Genomic DNA, 25591 nt, shown 5'->3' with positions numbered 1-25591 from the left:
GTGCACCGTGTTTTATCTGTTCGCCGATCATTTTATGCGTGTTTAGTGAAAACATTAATATGAATCAGCATACAACATTCTGACTGTGGATCTGAGCTGTGTATGGAAATACTTGTGTGTCTCTATTGTGATCTCAAGTGATCTGTCACTCTGCATCCGCATCAGTCTGTCAGCTTGTAGCTGCTGGCATTGTTTTGAATGAATTATTGTTTAGATGACTAATATACTGTATAGCATAAAATACAGAAGACTGTGAATGTTGTCCTTGAATTGAAGACAGCTGGTCTTGTTGGTGTTAGGTGCATAGTTACATTTCACGTCTCAGCTCATCCCTACAAATGTAAGTACACGCTGTGTCAATGCGACCTGCAGCTATTGCGATTGGCCTGTTCAATAGCGTTGATTCCTCCTGTGCATGTCCAGATACTTTTCTGCTCAGTCTTTGAATTTACGCTTCAGGATTTAAAAATAATAGTCATAGCATTATTATAAGGACTCAAACTATTGGACTAATGTCAATAAAATTAACACATAGAGCATCCGTACCAGCATCAATGCTGGCCACAGTGTTTGCTACTTATATAGGTTATGTCTCAGGCTCTACAGGAAGTCTAAATCAGGCCTTAATCCTGGAAAGTACTTGGCTGCAAACACAGATAGCTGGAAACCTGACAGAAGTCCGCTGCTTGGGTGCACGTGTAGTTGATGCATTATAATGTAAATTCTCAGTGGACAAGTCCGTGCAATCACAAAACACAGGCAGACCCTCTGTCTGATAATGTCATTTACGTTTCAGTGACGCAAGCGGACCCTAGTTTAGTGGGCCTTTAACCTTAGAGGTGGTCCTGAGAGGCATTGAGCCGACCCACCATCGTGTGACTCAGTCACATGGGTCAAGGTGTGAGTTGGGGTTGAATTGCCTAGGATCTGAAGACCGCCTTATATGTGGCTGATGGTTGTAACATCTCAAACGCTCGTGGTTGTCGGCTGTCTAATCAAACTTCTGGGCTCACCCTCTAATATTTCTGTGTGTGGTGTCTGCAGCTTTGCTCTCTGATTTATTGTTTTGATTGCAAACCTCTTCTGTCTGATTGCATAATAAAGGCCAAAAAAGTAACTTTGTTCAGTTCTGAGTCACAGCAGAGTCACTTTACCTAAAATCTGAATGAATACTTGTTTTTGAGTTTTGCATGATTAGTCTCCGGCGTGCCTCGTTTAATCATCAGCGATATGAAGGGATATGTTCAGGTTTCTGTACCTCTGACCTTTTCCCTCCTACTTAATAATTTCTAATCATCTGGTCTCAGTGTCTGTCCCACTGTAAGCTGCTGTGGGCAGCAGCAGCCTTCCCTCCACTGACCAGCACGCCACCCATGGGACTGCTGCGCATCAGCGGTTCAGATGTGACCGCGTGGGCGGCGATGAATGTGACGGGATATGAATGTGGAATATCAATTATGATGAATGCCTTCCCGGTGCTATCTGCCCCGTCTCTGCGGCGACACGTGTGGGCGGGTCCCAATCGCACGACCATAACAAGCCTTCGGTCGTAAACACCGATGAGGAAACAGAGCGTTTTTTTGGTTTCTTGTTTTTTGCACAGAATTAATAGAAAGACGGATGGAAAGACGGCAGAGAGACACACAGACGGTGTTTTTGAATCCTCTGAACTGTCTCAGCTTTCAAAATGTCCCTACACCTACTTTCTGCACAAACCAGTGGTGTTAGATTTCCCAAAATCACACATTTCAGAGAAACAGTAGTTACAGTTACATAACCGCCCACCCCCGATCACATCATGATTGGCAACTCCAAAGTCCTCAAAACGACATCCTGAACATCCACAAAAAATATTTATATGTAAAAATTTCTGCTGATAATAAGTGAAACAGATTTTAAGAGTCACGTTATGTTTCTGTGTCTGTGCTGCAGAAAGTGTCCGGACGGGTTTGTCTGTCTGAAGGCAGGAAGAAACCCCAACTATGGCTACACCAGCTTTGACACCTTTGGGTGGGCCTTTCTGTCCCTGTTTCGTCTGATGACGCAAGACTACTGGGAAAACCTCTACCACCAGGTAAGCCTTATGACCAATCGATCAGTTAAAGTCAGAGAAAACCTGGATTGAAGTTTATAAAGTGTCTCTTCTTCCAGTGTCTAATCTAGACTGGGGCTAAGAGCCTACACAGACATCTAGACTGTGTCTAATTCAGCGTGTTCTCATCCTGACATTATGTCATTCTGACACAAGTTTGGCGTCAGACTCTCGACTCAGGGCTGAGGCTAAAGGCGGGGCCGGGGGTGGCACTGTCCCTTATCCAGAATTTGATTGGCCTTCTCACAATTGTGATGTCATGTCAGTGCAACCATGGGCAGAAACTGCAGGCAGGGTAAAAATGCATAAAAAGAATTTTCTGTGAAACTTTGGTGTCCTCAGTGCATCACTGTAACTATGTTTAATAATACTACATGCAGTGGGCATGTGTTCACTTTCCACACAGTGAACAAAGGATCTGTGAGCCACTGTTCTTTACTTTGACCACTCTGTGAAATGAAGCATATTTCTTGTTGTAGCCAGCTGGGTTTTATTAGCCGTGTTGCTTCACTTTTAATGTTGCACTTCAGTCAGCATCGATTTTATTCCCGCCACGTGTGCGTCTTCAGACGCTGCGTTCGGCCGGTAAGACCTACATGGTGTTTTTCGTGGTGGTGATTTTCCTGGGCTCCTTCTACCTGGTCAACCTCATCTTGGCCGTCGTCGCCATGGCGTACGAGGAGCAGAACCAGGCGACCATCGCCGAGGCCTGCCAGAAAGAGCGGGAGTTTCAGCAAGCTATGGAGATACTGAAGAAAGAGCAACAGGTAACTGATGATCTGATGTGCTCGATTATCCAGCATGTGGTGCGGTGTAGGACTGTGGAGGTCAGAAACTGCCAAAATATCTAATAAATTGATTCAATTCAATTTTATTTATACAGCCCCAAATCACAACAACAGTCGCCTCGAGGCGCTTTACGTTGTAAGGTAGACCCAATAATACATACAGAGAAGAAGGTTACAATCATATGATGATTAACAAATAAATATTGAGAAAATAGTCAGCAAAGGTTTTGCCTTGTGGGGTTGTTTGTTTGTTTGTTTGTATTGTTTTCCTTTATTTTTTTTTTGTATAACACTTTTCAATTTCCAGGTTTTTTTTAATGGAAATTAAAATGTATATTACTCACTGGAAAAGTTGGCTGTTTTAATCATTTGCATGATTAATCATACATACAAAATGAAAATGTCAAAAATAATAACAATAATCATCATAATAAGGGAAAATGAATCTGATTTTAAAATTAATCGAGTCAAATTTTAAAAGCAAAAGAGTGTTTTTTTGTAAACTGAGACGATTCATAAACCAAATAGGAGATAAAATAATATCCTTAAAAAAAGGTAAATATTTACAAATAAACACACAAGTGAAAGCAAATATCAGTTTAAGTCATAGTTAATAAATCAGTGATTTTTTTAATATTGCTCTTTTAAGAGTCACATTAATGGATTATTTTTATTTTTGCAGTTTTGGTCCTCTGTACAGGAATTATAAGTAAAATAAATGATATAAATCCAACTCAGTTACTGCTGTGTTTCAGTGAAAATAATACAGCAACAAAGGTGAACTAATGAGTGTTTAAATAAGTGTTTTCATGGCTTCTGTTTCACCTTCTGTCCTTTATTCTCATTTATGAATGAAAATGTATTAATATATGAGTATTAATTATTAATTCTTTCATCAGGGTGCCACCCAAAAAGCTACCGACTCTGACTCGTTGATGTCACCAGACCTCTCTCCTTTCGGCCAACCAATGGACAGCTTTGAGGAGCGAAGGCGGAGCCAGGCGCTAATGGGCGTGGGGGACGTGGAGGCGAACCTATCTGAGGAGAAGCTTCTGCAGGTGGACTTGACTGATGGTGGAAAGGTCAGTGGAGAAAGATCTGATTTAATATTGTTTATGTTCGGTGCAAAACTTTACTTTACTCCCCCCTCCTCCTCCAGCCGCTCCACCCACTCCTCGCACGCTCCTTTTCCACAAGGACGCGGAGAAGCAGTCAGGTCTCCTCCATCTTCAACTTCCGACTGAGGAGCCGAGGGTCGGAGGGAGAGATGGCCGATGACGAGTACAGCGTACCGGGCGACGTGGTGGAGGGCGTCGGTAGTCGAACCTACAGCGGAGGAACCTTCAGCGGCATCCTGCCCCAACCGTGGCCCAAACGGAGGCCGAGCACCTACAGCACGGCCAGCCGGAGCTCCCAGGTGAGCGTAACAGCTCATGTGTGGCAATGAGAGCCTTTTAATGAAGCATTTTTATTTCTCAGATTATTGTAGTTCTTCCCAGAAAGTTGATTCTGTTCATCTGGGCGAAATGTTTTCGGAAACGTTGGGAGAAACGTTCCATCGTTCATCCAAGTGACTTCTTCAGGCTGTACCATACACCATATTAATCTAATCACATAATTAAATTCTAATTTCTTTTCTTCACAAATTGTAAATGTATCTATAAACCGAGAAATTCTTCTGTTTTTTTCCACTTTATGGAGTTTTTTCTTTACAATATTTTGTCCCTCCTGGGGCACTGTAGTTATGCTTCTGTGATTTTTGTGTTTCCAGGTTTTTTATCCGACTCTAAACATCAACGGGAAGCTGTTTGTTGCCATGGACCAGAACGGGGTTTCCCCACCGCCACTGCAGGGGCAGCTGCCTGCTTGCACCATGGAGAAGGTCAAGGAGGAGAGTGTGAGTTCCGTGTGCTGACTGTGTGTGTGTTCGCTGCAGTGGAAACAATGGTGGAGCCTGCAGCCATCCAACACTCAGACATGTGAATTATGAATCAGCGCTTTGCATAACTCCACTCTGATATCATGGGTTAAAGACACACACACATACACACTCATATCAACCATCTCAGATAACAGTGCCATGGTATTCCCCCCATCTGCTCATACACGTGGGCGCACACACACACACACACACACACACACACACACACACACACACAAGACTATTTCCACACACACTCTGAACTTTGTGTGCAGTTACCGACATCATTGAAGAGCTAACTGATATAGATTCATTCAGACTGTGTGTTCACCTCACACAGTGATAAATATTTTACCAGGAGCCAATCAGGTGTCAGAAAGTCCAAATTTGGGCAAAACTGTTGGGGAGTGTGGACTAAGCTGAGGTTGATCTTGATAGGTTGTGACATTTGTCAAATGAAGCAAAAGTGCCTTCAAACCTTATACTGTATAACAAAATGTATGGATACACAGAGCTGTCACTAGGAGACACTTTTGAATCGTTAACTTTTGCAGTTTGACAGAAGCTATCTTTGGTTTTTGGTGCCAGAAGTCACCAACACGGTAAATGAACTGTATCACACAGATAGCAGCTAACTAGTGCTCGCTGGCATCCAAATAAAATAGAGCTCACACCACAAACGTTATCAAGAGACAGCTGAAAGTGGCCATAAAGGAGCCAGGAAAAAGCTGCAGTTCCTCTAATGTCCACTTGAAGCTCCGTCCAAAAGTGAATCAGTTCCCAGTGACTCCCATATTAACATTCCCAACTTTATAGCAAAAATAAACATGTTTATAGCCTGGTACAACTGTGAGGGGGGAGCTGGGTTGCCTGTTTAAATTGCAGTGAGGTTCAAAGTTTGTATTATTTGGGATGTCTCTGACAGGTGGATGCCAACTAGCCGCTAGCTGTCTGCTAGGCTTAAATTCAACTAACTCAGTCTCTGAACTGGACCTCTGGACCATGTTTGAGGTGTTGGAGCCTTTGGAGCATTTTTAATGAGCACTGGCTCATGACTCAGCATGTGGTTAACAAGCTAAAGTCTACAAACGAAAGGTCGATGTCAAGCTAGCTATGTCCACATGTTTTTACCCCAGTAAACTGCCCAGTCTGTCAACACTGATGTCTATTGATGAGCCACAACATCGAATGTACAGTAGGCTCAACAATTATACTGAAGCCAGAATCACTAACTCAGCATTAGACAGTATTCGTATTTAACAGGACTACAAACATGCACACACGGGCTGTGCTGATGCCACGAGTAACTAATGTACAGTTTTCACTTGAAATCCTAAAATAGGCTCATTCTCGTTGCTTCCTGCGCTGCACATATTTTTTCACCAAGGCTGTTGACATCCGGCAGTCAGCTGTGCGCCTGGAAACATGCAGTACATAGATGTATCCCGGGTCATGTCCAGTCAAGATGATAATCAGATCACACTCGTTCTGCATGACTCACTGACCAAACACATGCAGAAAAGGTGAGAAAGTCTGCCTGTGCAGATGTGTTATCCAGAAACAGGTGTTTACGTGCTGCTTTGCACTTTTTTTTTTTTTTTGGCTAAATGGGGACAAATGACATAACATACCCAGCACGAATACCTGCACAGTAAGAATATCAGCATATGAATCTGTAGAATCTGCAAACAGGCAACAAGATTCTTGGTACCAGAAGCTTTGTGGTTTCCTCTTGTAGTCCAAGTGCTGTTCACAAATCATATTTGGACAGGGTTCTGTCTGATACAATAGGATGGTGTATGCACTTTAGTTTTTGTCTGTGTAGGAACCCTGCACACCATCAGCCATCTGTAACCCCGTCTTGAGATCCCCTCCCAGGTGATTCAACCCCAACTTACACTGAGACCCATGTGACCTCAGTGCTGATGACATGGTTGATCAACAACTTGCAGCATTGCCTCCATGACAACCTGGTTAGAAGTTAAATAAGTGGTACTCTCCATCAGTTCTTAGAACTGAAAGGGTGAATGAGTGGTGGGACATCTTCAAGATCCTAAAAATGTAGTCCAGTTTCCTCCAACTGAAGTGTTTAAGAACTTCTGAAAAAAAAGTCAGAGTAAATAAGTAAGTAATATAAATTTATTTGTATAGCACTTTTCACAGATAAAAATGAGAAAGTGCTTTACAAAAAAGAAAAAGAAAAATGAAAAGAATGGAAATACAACAAATAACAATGTAAAACAGTAAAATACAACAAATTAATTAAAAGCTTGCCCATATAAAAATGTCTTCAGCTGCTTTTTAAAAGAATCAATGGAGTCTGTACAGCGTAAAACCAGTGGGAGAAAATTCCACAACCTCGGTGCCACTGCCTAAAAGGCCCGATCACCACGAGTTTTAAATCGAGTGCGTGGGGCCACCAACAATCTCTGATCTGATGACCTTAGAGCTGGGGAAGAACAATGTGGTTTCAGCAGGTCAGATATATACTGGGGGGGCTTGACCATGTAGGGCCCTAAAGGTTAAAACTAAAACTTTAAAAAGAAACCTAAAACTTACAGGCAACCAGTGAAGGGAGGCCAAAACGGGAGTGATATGGGCTCTTCAGAGAAGCAGAGGTTGATTGTTGCACTGAGCACTCACAATGTCGTAAATGACCAAAGCTAGTAACAGGAAGCTTGGCTTTCTAGTTCTAACTGAAGTCTGTAAGCTTGTCTTGTGAGTTATGTGGTGTTGCTACAATGACCAGTATTTAGTATTTATTTATTTATTGTCATTGTCAAGAACAATGAAATTGCGTTTGGGGCTTCCATACAACCCAAAAAAAAGAAGAAAATAATAAATACCCCTTAAAACCCAAGTGTACATATTTAACCCAGTGTGACTCCAATGCAATAAGACAATCCTTAGCAATAATGTTCGTAGAAATTCAGACAAAGACCTGAGAAACATGACAAAATACAACAATGCAACCCATTCAGTATTATTGTACTGTGAGATATGATATCAGATATGATAGTTATCTATTTAAGAAAGAGGGGGGGGGGGGGCAGGAGGGGGAAGAGAATAAAGATATGATGCACCAATGCAGACCAGTTCATAGCACACGAGGCACGCTCACTGTTAAACACTGAAGGGACTCGTATGTGAATCCTGCCTCTGCAGCACTGAGTGGAGAGCTGCTTCCACATAGATGTTTGTTTAGAAGCTGAATTTTGGTTACTTGCAATCTGTTGTCGTTAAAGGAAAAGTAAGGCAATTCAGATAATTATTTGTTTGTTAATGTTTATTTAACCATGTGTAACAATATGTGGACCTGGCATCACATTTTGGGTTATTTAGACCAAAATACTCAATTTTGCTCTACAAGGGCCTGATATCCACTTACGATAACATCATGCTGCTACTGTTCAATCAAAATTTTAAACGAATATCCTCATATGAGGCTCTTATTTTTCTTAAAAACAAAAATAAGGGAAAAAAAATCTGGTAATTCTTCGTTCTTACATTCATCGGGCCCCAATCAGCCCAAATATCAAAGAGAAATTAAAAATGCATGTTGTGGAAGACTTCGGGTCTCAGGAGGTTAAACACAATGTGAAAATCTTGAGAGTAAAATCTCTTTTCAGGAGAGTGTCCTCGGCTAAGATGGCATGTTTTATAAAGGTAGAAACTGGATCTCCAGGACCAGCACAACCATGGGAAAAAACATGCGAATGTGACATAGAGAGGTTCTGACAGGGTTCAAGCCCCAAGCTTCTTGTTGTGACGCGTTAGTGGTAACCACTGATCCACCGTGCTGCCTGTCATAACCCTGAACATAAAGAAATGAACCTGTCTGGATAACTAGATCTTAATCACTAGAAATGTGAAATTACTGGCTTGAATGGTAAACTCATGGAGTCAAAAAATGGAGTTACAAATTAAATATAAACATTTTTTTGTTTCAGAGCTCTGATCTTTTGATGATTCCTTTAGTCAAAGTCCTGATTCTCCGAATATCAATACCATTCCTGGTTTTCACAGTTTCCCGTTGTTCTTGAAAAGCTTTTAGTTACTCTGAAATGACATCTCGAGTTTGTAAGGGTGAGAATGGTTTTTTCAGTGTCTTTGTCTCGCAGCACAGTGCCACTTGAAACAGCAGCTTTCAGACACTTCTGTCAATTTAACGTTACCTCGGTTCCATCTTCACTCTCACAGCAGAGCCTTATAAAACCTGTGGCAGCTGAAAGGCAGCGAGCTCCACGCCATTAGGGAATGCACTTATTTTAATACTTGTTTACAGTGGTGTCTTTTCCCTGTCAGGCAGTGGGTTTAGAGTATCATCAGGACAAACACAGCAGCTCCAAGCCTGGAGGTGTTCAGTCACCTCCACCTGCTCATAACCCGCTTCCAGACCTTCACTGTTATACAACAAGGAGGAGGAAGAGGAGAAGAACACGGCAAAGTAGTTAAATACACTCAGAGTTCGCTTTATTAGGTAGACCTGTAGGCTTGAATTCGGTGTAGGGTAAGTGTTCTGCCAGGAAGTTTAGTTTTATGATGCTGTGCAGCTTCATGATTAAACACACTGTTACTTTGTTTATTGTGTGTTATGTTTTAAATAAAGACACATACAAGAAGAGCAGTTATTTACAATATGTGATGACAATATTTCATAATTTTTTGTAAATGCGATAACTCAAGAATGAAGCAACCTAGCAGTTTGAAATTGAAACCATAGGTACATCTGCCAAAAATCCTGGATGAATTCAAATCAAGTATTTGTTTGAGGTCAAGTATTCTTAAAATCTTTTAAGAATTCTTAAAATCTCTAGAAAGAAGTCACCCAGGATTCTGATAATCTAAAAATACTTTCTGAAAATAGAATTTGCTGAAGCTACTAAGGAAAGCAGCACTACTGATACTTTGTACAGTGGTGAATGTTTAAATGACAATAGTGGGGTGTTTCTGAATGCAGGTTTTTCTGAATGGAATTTTGACGTGTAGGTCCTCAGTCATCAAGTTCATGGGATTCTAAGGACCTTAAGTCAAAGGCAAATGGACTTACTTATCAAGTTCTCTCTTATCTAAAAGGGTTCAGGTCTAAACGTTGATCAGGAGTCCTGAATTTCTGCAATTCAGAACCAGCAACACTCCCAGATAACAAAGTGGTTCATCCCAAGACAAAAGCATCCACTCCCAAACTAAGCAACGTCATGCATGATGTGCAATGCAGTGAGGAGTGGTTGGGATATAGGATCACCCAAAGGACCACAGATACATGACACACCATAGTAGGGTCCACATCTACACCTAAAAGAGAGGAGACACTCTTGAGGAGACAGATGTTCACATTTTAAATTGAGATGATATGAGAGCAGAGTAACTGCACTGCAACCACGTGAGCTAGCGCAATAATTTGTTTTGCATATGAAACCGGAGGAGTTGTACTTACATCTGATGCCATCAGCTTGTCCTCGGTCAGTTTCCTTCCACATATAGCTTTGCAAAAACTGCATAAAAAGCACTTGCAGCAACAAAAACATAATATTCCAGAAACACGCTTTGCCGATCCGATCAGCTGTTCATAACACTTCCTACGTTGGAATAGACGTCAGTGCGAACTATCACATGTCCGCGGAAATGTAGTTTTTTACCATGAGGGCCTCAAGAGCCTATACTGGTGTTTTTAAAAGTTATCGTTGACTTTATGACTTTCTGTGTCGTTTCTGGGATGCTGAGGACTCATATTGCACTGCTGGAAATAGTTTATTTTGATGCATATGCTGCTTTTTTGCAAATTTGCACTATAATATTTATTTTCGTTTTTCCTGCAGTGTATAAAAATTGGTGTATTTCAAAAATAAAACTATGAAGACACTCAAAATAAATTTCCTTTGGTGGGAAACTATTTTGTGCAACTTTTTTGTATTTACAGTTTTGAGGGATAAGCCTCTTAAATTTCTCTAACTAGAAATATATGTTGTATATAGCATTCGTATTCTATTTTTATCTTATTGTATATTTTTATTCTATTTTATTCTACTGTATATAGTATATTATTTTATTCTATTCTGTACAGTTGTGTACTGTATTTATTCTTATTGTATTCTAATTTTTGCGTCATAACTTTTGCACTGTCCACTTCCTGCTGTGACAAAACAAATTTCCCACGTGTGGGACTAATAAAGGTTATCTTATCTTATCTTATCTTATCTTAAAAAAACAAAAGCGATTTTCAATTTTTTTGTAGTTTATTGCACTTTTTTGCAATTTATGTAATTACTATGCACTTAATGCAGGCATATTATTACAATTTAGGCTTTAATGGTTGTATTGATGTATAGCAACTTGAAATGCTCCCATAAATGGCACTACAACATGTAAAAATATAATATAAGCTCTGGCGGACTTGGTTCTATGGTAGGTCTTAAAGGGTTAAGCACCATCCATTCCCCGACCTATATGATCTAGGCATGTTGGGACTTCTGTGTGACAGCCCTGACCAAGGTTAATAACTTAGGCTCTGCTTTAGCTTTTGGAACTGATGAAGCCAGAGCTGGAACCTCTTCAGGAGCCTGAAAGAAGTCAATTGACCATCGACTGGAGCACTTTAGACTACTCATAGAAAGAATAAAAGTTTAATTCTAAGTAAACAATATTGATGTTTAACCTTTTACCTGGACTTTTCTTTTTTTTGGTTGTGTGATGTGACTTAAAGCCTGAGTGCACTTTTAAGGCTTAGCTAGCATTGGGCCGCTGTGAGCGTTTAATCATTGTACTCGGGTACAAAGGAAACTGAAAAGGTTTATTGGAGTCTATGAGGAGTGACTTACCTCTGGAGCCAGCCTAAAGTGGCTGCTAATGAGAAAGTTCTGAAGCATCTGCAAACAGTTAGTCTAATTCTGTTCAGTTCAGTTTTATTTCTGTAGTGCCAAATCTCAACAGTCACCTCCAACAGCATGTCAGCACATTTTGGTAATCTCACCTTTTCTGTCTGGTTTCTGCTGCTGCCAGACAAAATTCCCCTTCATCACAATTGAAAACTGAAATCTCCTGCAGTGTGTAGAAAAAGTTACTTCTTGATAAACTGAATGTAAACTGCAGGGGTTGTGTGGGAGCTCAGAGCAGCTCTGAGTTCAGGTTAGAGTTTCATGCTTTGAAATGAAGTATTTCTGCTTCTCTTGTCCATCCATCCATAAACCTGTTGTCCTGCTGCTCAGACTGATGCAGAGACGAGTGGGAGGAGGAGGAGGGGACGAGAACTCACTTATTTGCCATGGAAATGTCCCCATGGCAACCCACAGCAGCCAGCGGAAGCTAAAATGGCTGTGTGTGTGTGTGTGTGTGTGTGTGTGTGTTTCCCTGGTGCTTCCCTGCCTGGCACACAGACAGGATGTAGGTGGTGTTGTGGGCGGCGACCTTCAGGCCTGTGCGTCATGCTTCATTGGAAGAACACTTAGCAGGAAGCGTTATGTAATAACACCTGAGCAAATGAGGTTCATGCAGGTTCCTCTGTGTGAGGGCCGAGGAGTCCGGAGCTCACCGGGGACTGCTGTCAGGCCTTTACAAGGCGAGCAGCTGAGCACCGTTCAAACCTAAACAACTTTATTTAAAAGGCAGTTTTGCAGCAGCAAAAGGACTTCTATTGGGAGCTCCAGCAGTTTTCCTTGTGTCAGCTTAGCTGTACTGCGGCGACAACCAGATAAATGGTAAATGGCCTGTATTTGTATAGCACTTTTCTAGTCCCTAAGGACCCCAAAGCGCTTTACACAACCAGTCATCCACCTATTGGTGATGGCAGCTACATTGTAGCCTGGGGCGCACTGACAGAGGCTGCCGGACACTGGCACCACCGGGCCCTCTGACCACCACCAGTAGGCAACGAGGACACAACGACCGAGACTGTCCAAGCTGGGGCTTGAACCAGCAACCTTCCGATTACAAGGCGAACTCCCAACTCCTGAGCCACGATCGCCACGATGCGTTCTGTAGTTTTTAAGCAGGTGTAACTCGAGCTATCAGACCTGCTCTTATATCATTTTCCATTTGTATTCATGTAAAGCTTCTATAATTAAATTATAGAATTATAGAAGCTGTTGGTAAAATGGTAAATTTACCATTTTAAATTAAATTATCATTTGATTTCTTGAATAAGACATCTCACAATGTGAAATACACAAATAACTGTACCAACAGATCCAACATTGGGTTAAAAATAATCCAACCAAACTCAGCAGGTCACATGAACCTTTGAAATTAAAGTTTCTATTAAACATCACGTGCTGTGGAGTGGCCTCTCCATCTCCGAGAGCAAAGTTCTGACATCCAGGAGAGCCTTCAGCTGTCTGAAAGGTTGGATCTGAAATTACCTTCCACTAGCTGTGCTTGGGTCAAAAGATGACTAACAAGAACACAACTCTGACATCTGCTTGCATGAATGACCGGAATGAGAATTTAAAAAGGACACATGATTAGTGTAGAGAGGACTTTCTGAACTGTTGGTGAGGATCTCAGTGAGTAGGCAGTAAGGAGGCTCTGATGGTTAATCCAACGCTTGGATTTTGGTAGGACAGTTAGAAGTACAGCTTACTCAAAAAATGTGCTGCAAATTTAAACACAGAACAGAACTGAAGGACTTTGTCTTAAAAACCTACTCGGGCAAGTTTATTCTTTGAGGAAAACTTTAAGTCCTCATTAGATCTGACACAAATCAGTCCTGGATGGCTCTGCAACAACAACCTGCTTTTTATTTCCTGTTATATGGTCTTGAAGGCTGTTATGGGCACTTTAAAGACACTTCAAAGACAAACTTTGTGAGCTCAATTCACGCAGCTCGTCTAATCTAGTTTAAGGCAGTACAACCTTATCAGCAAGATTTCCTATACTGTCCAGGAGGAGAGCATTCTTGCACTGTAAATTGTAGGGCTTTTATTGTGAAGGGTAATAACAGGAGGATGCATATATTACACATTTGTATGGATGCAGCACTGACAGCTCCTCATGTTTTAAGATAAGATAAGATAAGATAAGATAAGATAAGATAAGATAAGATAAGATAAGATAAGATAGAACTTTATTAATCCCTCGGGTGGGTTCCTCTGGGAAATTCGACTTCCAAAAAGCACAGCAACGACCGAAGTTACAGTTACAGAATTGTTATATATATATATATATATATATATATATATATATATATATATATATATATATATATATATATATATATATATATACACACACACACACACACACACACACACACACACACACACACACACACACACACACATATATAAATACAGAGACAAATATAAATAAAATATACAAAGGGGATAAATAGAATAAATAGGAATAAAAAATAAAAATACAAGTGAATTGCACATTTCAAGTATTGAGTCTATTGCACTGTTGACTATTTACAAAAGGTATTGTACAGTGAGGTGAAGAGGCACTACAGCTTAGTTGTTCCCCCCTCCTTTGTCCTCCTGTTTCCCCTCCCTCTCCCCTCCAGAGAGGAGTTAAACAGTCTGATGGCGTGTGGGACAAAGGAGTTTTTAAGTCTGTTAGTTCTTGTCTTGGGGAGAAGCAACCTGTCACTGAACAGACTCTTCTGATTGTTTATGGCCGTGTGCAGAGGATGCCCAGCATTGTCCATAATGTCCAGCAGTTTCTTTAATGTCCTTTTCTCTGCCACTGTCACCAGAGTGTCCAGCTTCATGCCGACCACAGAGCTAGCCCTCCTGATCAGTTTCTCCAGCCTGGATGAGTCCCTCTTTGCTGTGCTGCTCCCCCAGCACACCACAGCATAGAAAAGTACTCCAGCAACCACCGACTGGTAAAACATCCTCAGGAGCTTCCTGCAGATGTTAAAAGACCTCAGCCTCCTGAGGAAGTACAGTCGGCTTTGGGCTTTTTTATACAGGTGCTCTGTGTTGCATGACCAGTCCAGTTTGTTGTCCACCCACAGCCTGAGGTACTTGTACTTGTTGACCACCTCCACCTCCTCCCCCTCCATCTGAACCAGCAGTGGACCTTCTCTGGACCTCCCGAAGTCCACAACCAGTTCCTTAGTCTTTGAGGTGTTGAGTTGCAGGTGGTTTGTGTGACTCCATGCGACAAAGTTAGTTTCTGTTCTGTGGAGCTGAAAAACACTATCAAAGCCTCACAGGCTGACATGTGCCACATGTCATTTACTTTGATCAGCGTTTTAGTTTCATCCCCCTATTTCTTGACATTTGTCTGAGTTTTACTCGATGTAGTACCAACACGTTCCTCCTGAGATGTTCCCAGACCTGATGGAACATACTTTATAATCCGTCTGCTCGCTTTCCAGTCAGGAATGGCTTCCATGAGCCATGATGATCACTACCAAGAGCTCAGGATAATCAACAAGGGTTGCAGCAAATTAATGTTGAGCGCCAGTTGATTACTTAGTATAATTTAAACTTTGAATTTGAGAGGCAGCAGCTGAAGTCAGGCTTTAAGAGGAGAGTCGAGTGGGTGTTTTAGAAGTTCAACCCTCGTGAAGCTCATCTGATACATGAAAAAAAATCCAGCAGTGCTTTTTAGTGAGGATGAAAGAGATAAACAGACGCACAGCAGCGGCACGCTGATTTCTCTGATTCATTGAACACCAGTCATCACCTGCTTCTCTGTTGCCGTGGTGATAGACTGAATGCACTCACACACACACACACAAAGAAATCACAGCACTACGTTTGACCCATTTGACCCGACACAAATGTGTGTTTATGCGATGTTGTCACAATGGTAACAGAAGAGTCCAAGGCAGCTCATACTCAAGAATGAATGATGAGCATGTGTGACAGCAGGCTCAGTCAAATGAGGATGTCTTTAAAACATATCTTGGAGGAGCTGGTAGAGATCTTTAAGATTGCTTCTTAATCCCAGACCAACTCCATGATTGTTAGGATGGGACTCTGTGTGGGGTAATACCATCTCTTATTCTCTGGTTGCATCTAAAGATCTAAAGTAATCAGGATGACTTCCATCTTTTTAGGTTCCCACGTCCACCACAGAGCTCAGCACGATGCTACTTCCTCGGCCTTCGTCCATGCAGGACTCGGAGCGCAGGGGCAGGGCAATGAGTGCTGCCAGCTACCTCACCGACGTCATGGAAGGTGAGAAGCAAAGTGAGCCACGCTAATTTGAATGCAGGGCACACACACTAAATATGATGTGAGTTGTTATAAACCAGGGTATGAATTCAGTATATTTAACCCTACAATAGCAAAAACACGTGGGAGTCCTCATCAGCTTCTACAAGTGTTTAAGCTTAGGGCCGCTCAATTAATCGAATTTTAATCACGATTACGATCTGGGCTTTCAACGATCATTAAAAATGACTGAGCCGATTATTAGCCCCTCCCTCATTTATCCGCGACACCTTAAAGGCCGGTCCGTGAAAATATTGTCGGGCATAAACCTGTCTGTGGCGCAAAAAAGGTTGGAGACCGCTGATTAAGAGGACCCGAGGGAAGCTCGGAAAGCTAAGCAGAAGTTATTTGGAGAGGAGAGTGACTGCTGTTGGTTGAAAAGAGAGGTAAAAAAAAAACTTCAGTGGTGTTGCACACTATTTTATATTATTTTTTAAAGTCATTGTTAACCCTTTAAATCCGGTCAGAGCAGCACGCTCCGTTTTGTGTAACTATTTTTAAATCCCTGTAGAACCGGAACCATTTGTTTTGCATATGAAACCGGAGGAGTTGTACTTACATCTGATGCCATCAGCTTGTCCTCGGTCACGGTTTCCTTCCACATAAAGCTTTGCAAAAATTGCATAAAAAGCGCTTGCAGGAACAAAAACATAATATTCCAGAAACACGCTTTGCCGATCCGATCAGCTGTTCGTAACACTTCCCACAGTGAAACAGACGTCAGCGCGAACTGTCGCATGTCCGCCATTTCCTGGCCGAAACCAGAAGTGACGTCATTTTCGCGGAAATGTCGTTTTTTACTTGTAGGCCTTAAAAACCTCTACTGGTCATGTTTGACTTTTCTGAATAGTTTCTGGGATGCTTGCACTGCTGGAAATAGTTTATTTTGATGCACGTGCTGTTTTCTTTGCAAATTTGAATCATAGGATTGTTTTTTGTTTTTCCTGCAGCATATAAAAATTGGTGTATCTCCAAAATAAAACTATGAAGACACTCAAAATAAATTTCCTGTTGATGTAAACTATTTTTTGCAACTTTTTTGTATTTAAAGTTTTGAGGGATAAACCTCTTACATTTCTCCAAGTAGAAATATATGTAAAAAAACAAACAAAAACGATATAAATTTTTTTGTAGTTTATTGCACTTTTTTGCAATTAATGTAGTTACTATGGACTTAATGCATACATATTATTAAAATATGGGCTATAACAGTTATTTAGCAACTTGAAATGCTCCCACAAATGGCACTACAACATGTAAAAAAATAATATAAGCTCTGGCGGACTTGGTTCTATAGTAGGTCTTAAAGGTTTAAATAAATATCGTCAAATAATCGCGATCTCAATTTCAGTGAAAATAATCGTGATTATCATTTTTGCCATAATCGAGCAGCCCTATTTAAGCTTCTCAGATGAGAATTGAAACATCTTCATTACCTTCATTAAGAAGTCCAGCTCCCATCAGTTTAGCTACCAGCATGCCTCTGTCCTGGGGCCTCCACATGATTAAGGTGTGGAGAGCAGCAGCAGGTTTCTTAGCTTCTTAGCAGACACCAAAGTCAGGGTTGCAAAGTGGCTTGCAGATGTGGCATGAGCCGTAGGCTGGCTAAAATAGCTTAAACTGAGTTTAAACTTTAGCTGATGTTCTGCTGAGCTTTCTGAATTAATGGTCCACCGTTTGTTCTTTTAGAGGGAATAATTCAGCTGCTATAATTCATTGACTGAGTTTAATGGAGGCATTTTAATGTCTGTTTTCATGCCCGTGCCCTTGTTTTTGCATCTGCAATCGACTTTGCAAACCGCTTTGATCCCATCTCCTTGTTTCATGCTGTACTGTATCTGACTTAATGTGATAGTGGTTGCATTTATATGACAGTGTTAGTGTAGAACAGATGGCAAAGTGGGGAAAGAGAGAAGGGAAATGACACACAGCGAATGACCAGGGGTGGAGTTGAATCCAGGCTGCTGCCTCGGTGCATGGGGCATGTGCTCTATCAGGTGGAAAAAATACAGATCAAAACAATTTATTGATTCTACACGTGCAGTTTTTATGCCCCGGTGACCATAGAAATCAATACTAAGTCTTTATCCACGTTCATTTAGATGGGGACTTCCTAATATTATCCCAAATACCCGCTCAGCTGAGGCTGAGTGGTGAGACTTCTTTGATTTATTTAGCAGACTTTGATAGCAGCGAAACAAAGTGAAGCTAATCTTAATCATTCTTAAAATAATCCCACACAGGATTAAATGGATTTCCTTTCTTTACAGAAGCTTCTGTTTCACTTCATTTCTACCAAATGGCAGAGCGATTTAAAACTGGCTCATTACCTGGAAAAAACAAGTTTCTGCATCAGCTCCAGCATCCTTTCACGTTTTATGTGTTTGCGCTTGTGTGTCAATATGGGACTGTAACCTTGCCTGACTTTGTGTCTCAATATGTGTGTGTTTGTGTGTGATTGTGTAACCACGTATTTGTCCGAATTATAACGCTTTTGTGGGTGCGAGAGAGGAGCGTGTGTGTAGCTGTGTCTGAGTTTGCTTCAAAGACAGTGTGTGTGTGTGTGTGTGTGTGTGTGTGTGTGTCGCTGCCCTAGTCAACCCCAGGGGAACACAGGCTTTGTTTGCGCCAGGGACTTGGGAAAAGGGAGAGAGACACAGAGAGAGAATGATAGAAACAGAGAGGGAGAGAGTGTTATCCTGGTCACCCTCATTAACCGTGAGATCATTCCAACTTGATTCCAACATATAATGTAATTACAAGGAGGTATTTCTGTAGTCTATTGATACTAGATAGTGGAAAAGGGGTGGGATTAAATAAGCTTATGCTTCTTCCTGCTCCTTTTTGAACATGGACGTTATTTGGAGTTGTGGTTGCTCGTTTTCCTTTTGTTTGCTTTGTTCATTTGTCTCTTTTAATTCTATTTTTTTTTTTTATACTTTTTCAACATGTTCAAAATAAAGATTCAATCAATCAATCAAAAACCTCCTGTGTGTGTGTTTGTACGTGTGTGTATGATATCAGTGTGTTACATTTCTGGATTCATATCAAATCTGCACCCGTGTGTGTTCTAAGCGTGTGCGTGCGTGTGATAGGTCTGCTGAGTCACAGTCTCTCCCCTCAGCAGTCGCTGCTCTTACAGAACAGATCATTATACAGGAAAATACAAAATCCCACTGCTGTCCTCCCTGCATCCATCTGCACACCCTTCATCCCTCCGTCCCTTCTCGGCTCCACTCTTTGATTTATTCATGTCATTTTTAAAATTATCATCTGTTTCCCAGGAGACTTTCCTTCAATTTAAAATAAGCTTTATGAATTTATTTTGCATGGTTTAACTTGAGCTCTTCTTTGGATTAAAAAAAATAAAAACAGCACTACGATCCAAAATGTTCTTACCAGTTCAGATTAACTAAGCAATCACCAGGTGGCGTTTGGTTGTATGGAGGGGGAAAAAGTGCAAAAATAAAATAGAAATATTAAAATAAATCGAAACATAAATTGTAATTTTATAAATATTTGCTTCAATTTACTTCTGCATTCTGCATCAGCTATGATTTTGTCATAATTACAAAATATTCAAAGTACGTCTGGTAATAGTCGGGAAACCTACACGGGAGGTAGTCATAGGGCATTTTCACAACTGAAAAACAATTTTGTTAAAACACTGTAACCCAATCAATTTTACACCCACTCCAAGTGTCTCAGCTCAAAGAATAAACAATCAGTTCAGCATAATTTTAATAAACTGCATGAAGATGATGTCAGTGATGAAGGGGAACAGAGACGTTCGTAAATGGTCTGGTTCTTATAGAGCGCTTTTCTACTCAAAGCGCTCTATACAACATGCCACATTCACCCCATACACACCCATTCACAGAAGCACTATTATCTATATGGTGAGTGCTTTCTAAATATCATTCATACGCATTCATACTCCAATGGATGCATCAGAGAGTAAGACGGATATTTCATGTCCAAGGATATTTGGCATGAAAACTGGGATCAAACCACCAACCCTCCTGAACTACAGCCACCCCACCTCGTACCTGAGGAGTTTCTGATGGTTCACTGCAGAAAGTTTGGCTCAACTTTAGTTGGCTGCTTAAAACAAGTTATACCATATGGAAAGTTTTTACTTAATACGAGGTTCATTTTTCAGCCATGACTCTTTGTGTGTGAAAATCATTTTCTAATCTGATCACATGTTAACTGTAAATGTAGCTCAAAGCTGTGAAATGGAGAAACAATAACAGCGTTCACGTTTGATATATCAGTTTGGAGATTTCCCAACATTCAGACAACTTTTGGTCCTGAAGAAGGTTTTCATGAACCTTGAAGAGCCTGGATAATTTTATCTGATGCCATAATCGGAAATGGTGATGAAGAAGTGCAAAGAGAGCATCTATCGATCCTCGCTCAGCTCATGTAAATGTCTCTATAAGGGCTCTTTTACAAAGAACAGTTTGGGAGTGCGACTCCTCTCACTGCTGCCATAATGCCGTCGGTCATCACACTGACACCAGAGGACACCTTGTAAACATTTAGGAGTACTCCAGCCCTGTGACTTTTCACAGTCGGCATCTTCGAGGCTCCGTCACTGAACGAGACGCTTTTTTACTTTAAATAAAAGGCTGCAAATCCGCCAGTGCTTTTTTTCATAACGTGCCTTCACTGTTTGTTTTACTGATCTTCTGATTAATTAGTTCATGTGTTCAGGACTGTTTGCCATCAAGCTTTGTGCCACACAGCACAAGTATTTTTGTTATCGTTGTTGTTATCGACCAACATAACTACAGGTAATGCAGTCTGAGCCTCTGCTCCACAAGTATTTATATAGAAAGAGCTTCAGATTGTAACACAACAGATACATTTATCAATCCAAAATTCCTTTTAGACCAGTCTTTGTTCCTATTAATAATCACATTTATCCATTGATTGGTATTCTTTTCAGCTTGCCTCCATCCTGCTGTATCCGAATCATCTCTTGACTTAAATCACTTCTGTTCTTGTTTTAATCGAGCAAAATGTTAGATCAGAGTCAAAGTCGGCAACAATCCCAGCAGATCAGCTGATCTTAAAGATAATTTGAGCAAATTTTAAGCCAAATCTCGTCTTTTAAGCTTGCTATGTATTAATTTGTCATCTGTTTCAGTCATCATTACACCTGGAAAATCATACACAGGGCCCAGTATTTTTGCACCTTTAGTCTGTTCCACAATCAGCTTTGTAACTTATCCCTTTTCCAGCTTCTCAGTTGTTCCGTTTCCAGCTTAACCAGTGTAACTTTGTTTATGCAGAAGGAAACCTCCTGACCACATTTTGTTTCCTGTGCAGAACTGGAGGAATCCCATAAGAAGTGTCACCCCTGCTGGTACACGTTTGCCCACCATTACCTGGTTTGGGAGTGCTGCCCTATGTGGCTTAAGGTGAAGCAGCTGGTGAAGATCATGGTGATGGACCCCTTCCTGGACCTCGCCATCACCGTCTGCATCGTCCTCAACACGCTCTTCATGGCCATGGAGCACTACCCTATGACTGATGAGTTCAATGGCATGCTCACCATCGGGAACCTGGTAGGAACAATGGATGAATGAATGCGTGGATGCTTGGTGGGAAAGCAGTAAAGCATGGTTATTGGTGGAGATATGTGGGTGAGAGACACATAGACACAGGTGCACTGTTCACCCAAAACAATCACAGGAATACAGAAGCAAACAAGATCAGATATTTGCAGAATAATCAGCTCAAAAACTGCTGCTTAACAAAGGCTCACAAACTGAACCTAAATAACAGATGGGGAAACCCCATAAAGGTAAAGGGGGAAACCACAGGGACCATAAAGAAGCCCCATTTCCCCCTGTGCTTATAGCAGATGGTTTATTTTGCCCTTGAGGCCTGTTTATTTATAGCAAGCCCCACCCTCTGCCTCCTCTTTTAATAAACCAGGAATGACTGGAGCAGCAGACAGGTAACTCAAAAGACAGAAAAAGTAATTAACGCAGCTCATGAAAGATGAAACATCGTGAACCAATTGCTTGAGCAACATTAAATGATTATTTGCAGCCCTGTCATGTTTAAATGTGTTTGTCTGAGCTCAATTAAACTGGATCTGAAGCCCACACTGTTGTCTAAACCTCCATTTAACAGCTATTCATTTAAATGTTTCCTTAATGTTTAACTAATAGTTTTAACAGGTTATCCACACTTTAACCTTCAAGAACCTACTAGGAGTAACCCCTGAAGCTCTTTTGTGAACTGAGCGCTTTCTATTATATTTCAGGCCTGGTTATAGGACAATTACTAGGCACGATGTGCCGGGAAAGCAGTGTTCCTCCCAGCTGTAGTAGGTCTCGACCTCCCGTTAGCTTCGAGCTAACGGGAGGTCGAAGGAGGAAGAATGCGGCTAAAACTTTTGCGAGATCCCGAGTTAGTTTTGCGAGATCTCGCAAAAGTCCGTCTTAATTTTTTTTCTCCCATGTCCCCTGCGGGGCTCTGTAACAAATAGTATGGATTTAAATTTGAATTACAAATTTCCTCACCTTTATTCTTAATGACGAGTTCTGATACCATAGTATATATCCATAAAGACGACCAATAGAATAATTTCCAGGTTTTTCAAATAATACCTCCATAGACAGACCATCCTCATGAACACACTCCCGGCTAAAACTTTTGCGAGATCCCGAGTTAGTTTTGCGAGATCTCGCAAAACTTTTGCGAGATCCCGAGTTAGTTTTGCGAGATCTCGCAAAAGTCCATCTTAATTTTTTTTCCTCCCATGTCCCCTGCGGGGCTCCGTAATTTGTTAATAATTTAACTGCTAGAAATGCTTTAGGTTCTGTCATTTTAGTTCATTTTAGCTTTTACATCTTTCAACTCTTTGTACTGTTTAGCTCAACATGTTTATCTGCAGTGTTAGCTTCAAGTTTCAGCTGTTAATCATAGTTTAGCTATCTATTTGACTGCTGCTGTGTTTTTACCAACTGGCTGGTGAGTGGTTACCATGGTTGCATGTAGATTGCATGAAAGACACCGACTTGTCTGTAAACATTCCCCATTTATTCTCTGAGCTGTCATAAAATGTGCGATACAGTACAAACCGGAAACGAAAAATCTTTACCTTAAGAATAAAAGTTGTGCCTTATCGCTTCAACCAACACATTTCAAAAGATGCAGCTTTTACTTTGAAGGCGAATGTTGTTTCTGATTTCATCACACTTTTCACAGTTTCACTATCTTTTGTGTAGCAGACAGGTGCAGACAAGTTGATGCCCTCCATGCAAACTACTGGTGGCTCTAGCAACCTGATAGCAACCAAAGCAACTGCAAGGATATTTCCAGTGGATCAGCATGCCAGTTTCAAGCTAGCAGCTGCCAGTAACCAGTTGCCAACTAGTCCCGGAATACACACTTATTCCTAGCAAGTAAATAGCTAGCAAGTTTCTTAGCCAACAGTTACCAGAGGGTCACTGACCAGTATTTTAAGGCTGCATGCCTTCAGATTAGCAGTTTCATGTATTTTCCTGCAACTACTCACAGTTGGTGAGGAAAAACCCAGTGGGTGCTGAACGGTCGCTGGCAGGTCTCTCCTGTGTGTCTGAGGCCTTAAGTTAGCTGAGTGCGTCTTGTCATGTACTACCTACCAGTGGCGGCTGGCCCATAGGGGGCGCTCGGGCTCCGCCCCCCCCAAATGTGGAGGAGTAAAAATATATATTTTTAAAAAATTCATCAATGATAGTTTTACTATGTGTGTGCCCATATACAGCCAGGCGTATTTTAACATTTTCACCAGCTGACTCATTAAAGTTCAACCAACAAACGGTGTTTTTCTTCTTCTGGGGCGCTCGTCAAAGCGCCCTTGATATGCAGCGAAATAGCCTATCATTAAATGGTTGCCAGGGGAAAATAATAAATATTTGACCTATCAGCGTCGCTGAATTAAATGGTTTGGGGGCGCTTAAAATTGCGCCCCTGCAGAAAACGCGCGAAGATTTGCTGTTCTAGAATTTTACCTCAGTCAGTAGCCTAAGTGAGCTATAAGGTCAGAGAGAGACGATGGCAGCGGTATTGTTAACGGTTGAGGCACAGCCTCCCCCAAATTCGGTTAGATCGCTTCTAACTTACCCTTTTGCCAGAAGGACAATGGCAGAAAAACTGCAAGTTAAAGAGTTGGGACCTGACAAGCCCGAAATTCAACTAACCCAGGCAACGAAGGAGAAGTCAAAAGCATACAACAGGACTTTTTGTCGGAGTTGGTTCCAGCGCAAGTCGTGGCTGACAGGCTGTGGAACAGCTAATGCACTTTTTTGTTTCCCGTGCATACTGTTCAAAAGTGACAAGTGTGATTTGACGTGGACACAATCTGGACAAACCGACTTAAAGCACCTCTCCGAACGAATCAAGAAACATGAAAGCTCACGAGTTCATATGGACAACAGTGTAAAGCTAGCTGTGCTAGGGAAAACTAGCATAGCGGCGCAGCTAGATGATGGACATCGGATTGCTTTAAGAAGGCACAACGAAGAGGTAGATAAAAACCGTCATATTTTATCTAAAATCATCGATTGTATTAAGTTTTGTGGTGCTTTTGAGCTAGCAATGCGGGGACGCATTTAGCCCACCCCCCCAATCAGTTTACAGTTGTTGTTTTCAATAGTTATTTTTCATTCATTCAAAAAAAAAAAAAAAAAATCTGTTCATGTTCATTTTTACAAATCTATACAAATGGCCAGAATATGGTTGTTCATTTTAAATTTAAATTAAAATTGTGTTGTTTGATGTACTCATTAACCCTTTACAGCCGATCGGAGCGGGCACGCTCTGTTTTGCGTAACTATTTTTAAATCCCGGTAGCTCTGCAACCAAGTAAGCTAGCGCAATAATTTTTTTTGCATATGAAACTGGAGGAGTTGTACTTACATCTTATGCCATCAGCTTGTCCTAGGTCACAGTTTCCTTCCACATATAGCTTTGCAAAAACTGCATAAAAATCACTTGCAGCAACAAAAACATGATATTCCAGAAACACGCTTCGCCGATCCATCAGCTGTTTGTAACACTTCCTACGTCCATCAGCGCGAACTATCACATGACCGCATGACCTGCCCGAAACCGGAAGTGACGTCATTTTGCGGAAATGTAGTTTTTTACGATCGAGGCCTTATGAGCTTGTGTTTTACTTGTTATGTGTTTTAAAAAGTTATGTTTGACTTTATGACTTTCTGTGTCGTTTCTGGGATGCTTAAGACTCATATTGCACTGCTGGAAATAGTTTATTTTGATGCATATGCTGTTATTTTGCAAATTTGCACTATAATATTTATTTTTGTTTTTCCTGCAGTGTATAAAAATTGGTGTATTTCAAAAATAAAACTATGAAGACACTCAAAATAAATTTCCTGTGGTGGGAAACTAGTTTGTGTAACTTTTTTGTATTTACAGTTTTGAGGGATAAGCCTCTTAAATTTCTCTAACTACAAATATATGTTAAAAAAACAAAAACGATTTTCAATTTTTTTGTAGTTTATTGCACTTTTTTGCAATTTATGTAATTACTATGCACCTAATGCAGACATATTATTAAAGTTTGGGCTATAATGGTTGTATTGATGTATAGCAACTTGAA

The 25591-nt window shown here is 41.0% G+C and overlaps 1 protein-coding gene across 2 annotated transcripts in view; it reads left to right on the top strand.

The window, feature by feature from the left end:
* The window catches only part of LOC309714133 (sodium channel protein type 3 subunit alpha-like), a 279618-nt gene that overhangs the window by 149965 nt on the left and 104062 nt on the right, over positions 1-25591 (top strand). For both annotated transcript variants that reach the window (XM_082546328.1, XM_082546327.1), the window contains exons 10-16: positions 1933-2074; positions 2662-2859; positions 3780-3962; positions 4040-4297; positions 4652-4777; positions 15807-15927; positions 21301-21539. In XM_082546328.1, coding sequence (XP_082402454.1) covers positions 1933-2074; positions 2662-2859; positions 3780-3962; positions 4040-4297; positions 4652-4777; positions 15807-15927; positions 21301-21539 — 1267 coding nt within the window. The remainder of the gene's footprint in view (positions 1-1932; positions 2075-2661; positions 2860-3779; positions 3963-4039; positions 4298-4651; positions 4778-15806; positions 15928-21300; positions 21540-25591) is intronic.

Source organism: Aulonocara stuartgranti, assembly GCF_965226115.1.
Source record: "Aulonocara stuartgranti genome assembly, chromosome: 9".
In the NCBI taxonomy this organism is placed as follows: domain Eukaryota; kingdom Metazoa; phylum Chordata; class Actinopteri; order Cichliformes; family Cichlidae; genus Aulonocara; species Aulonocara stuartgranti.
Note: the sequence above shows the minus strand (reverse complement) of the source record. Positions and strands in the feature narration are given on the sequence as shown.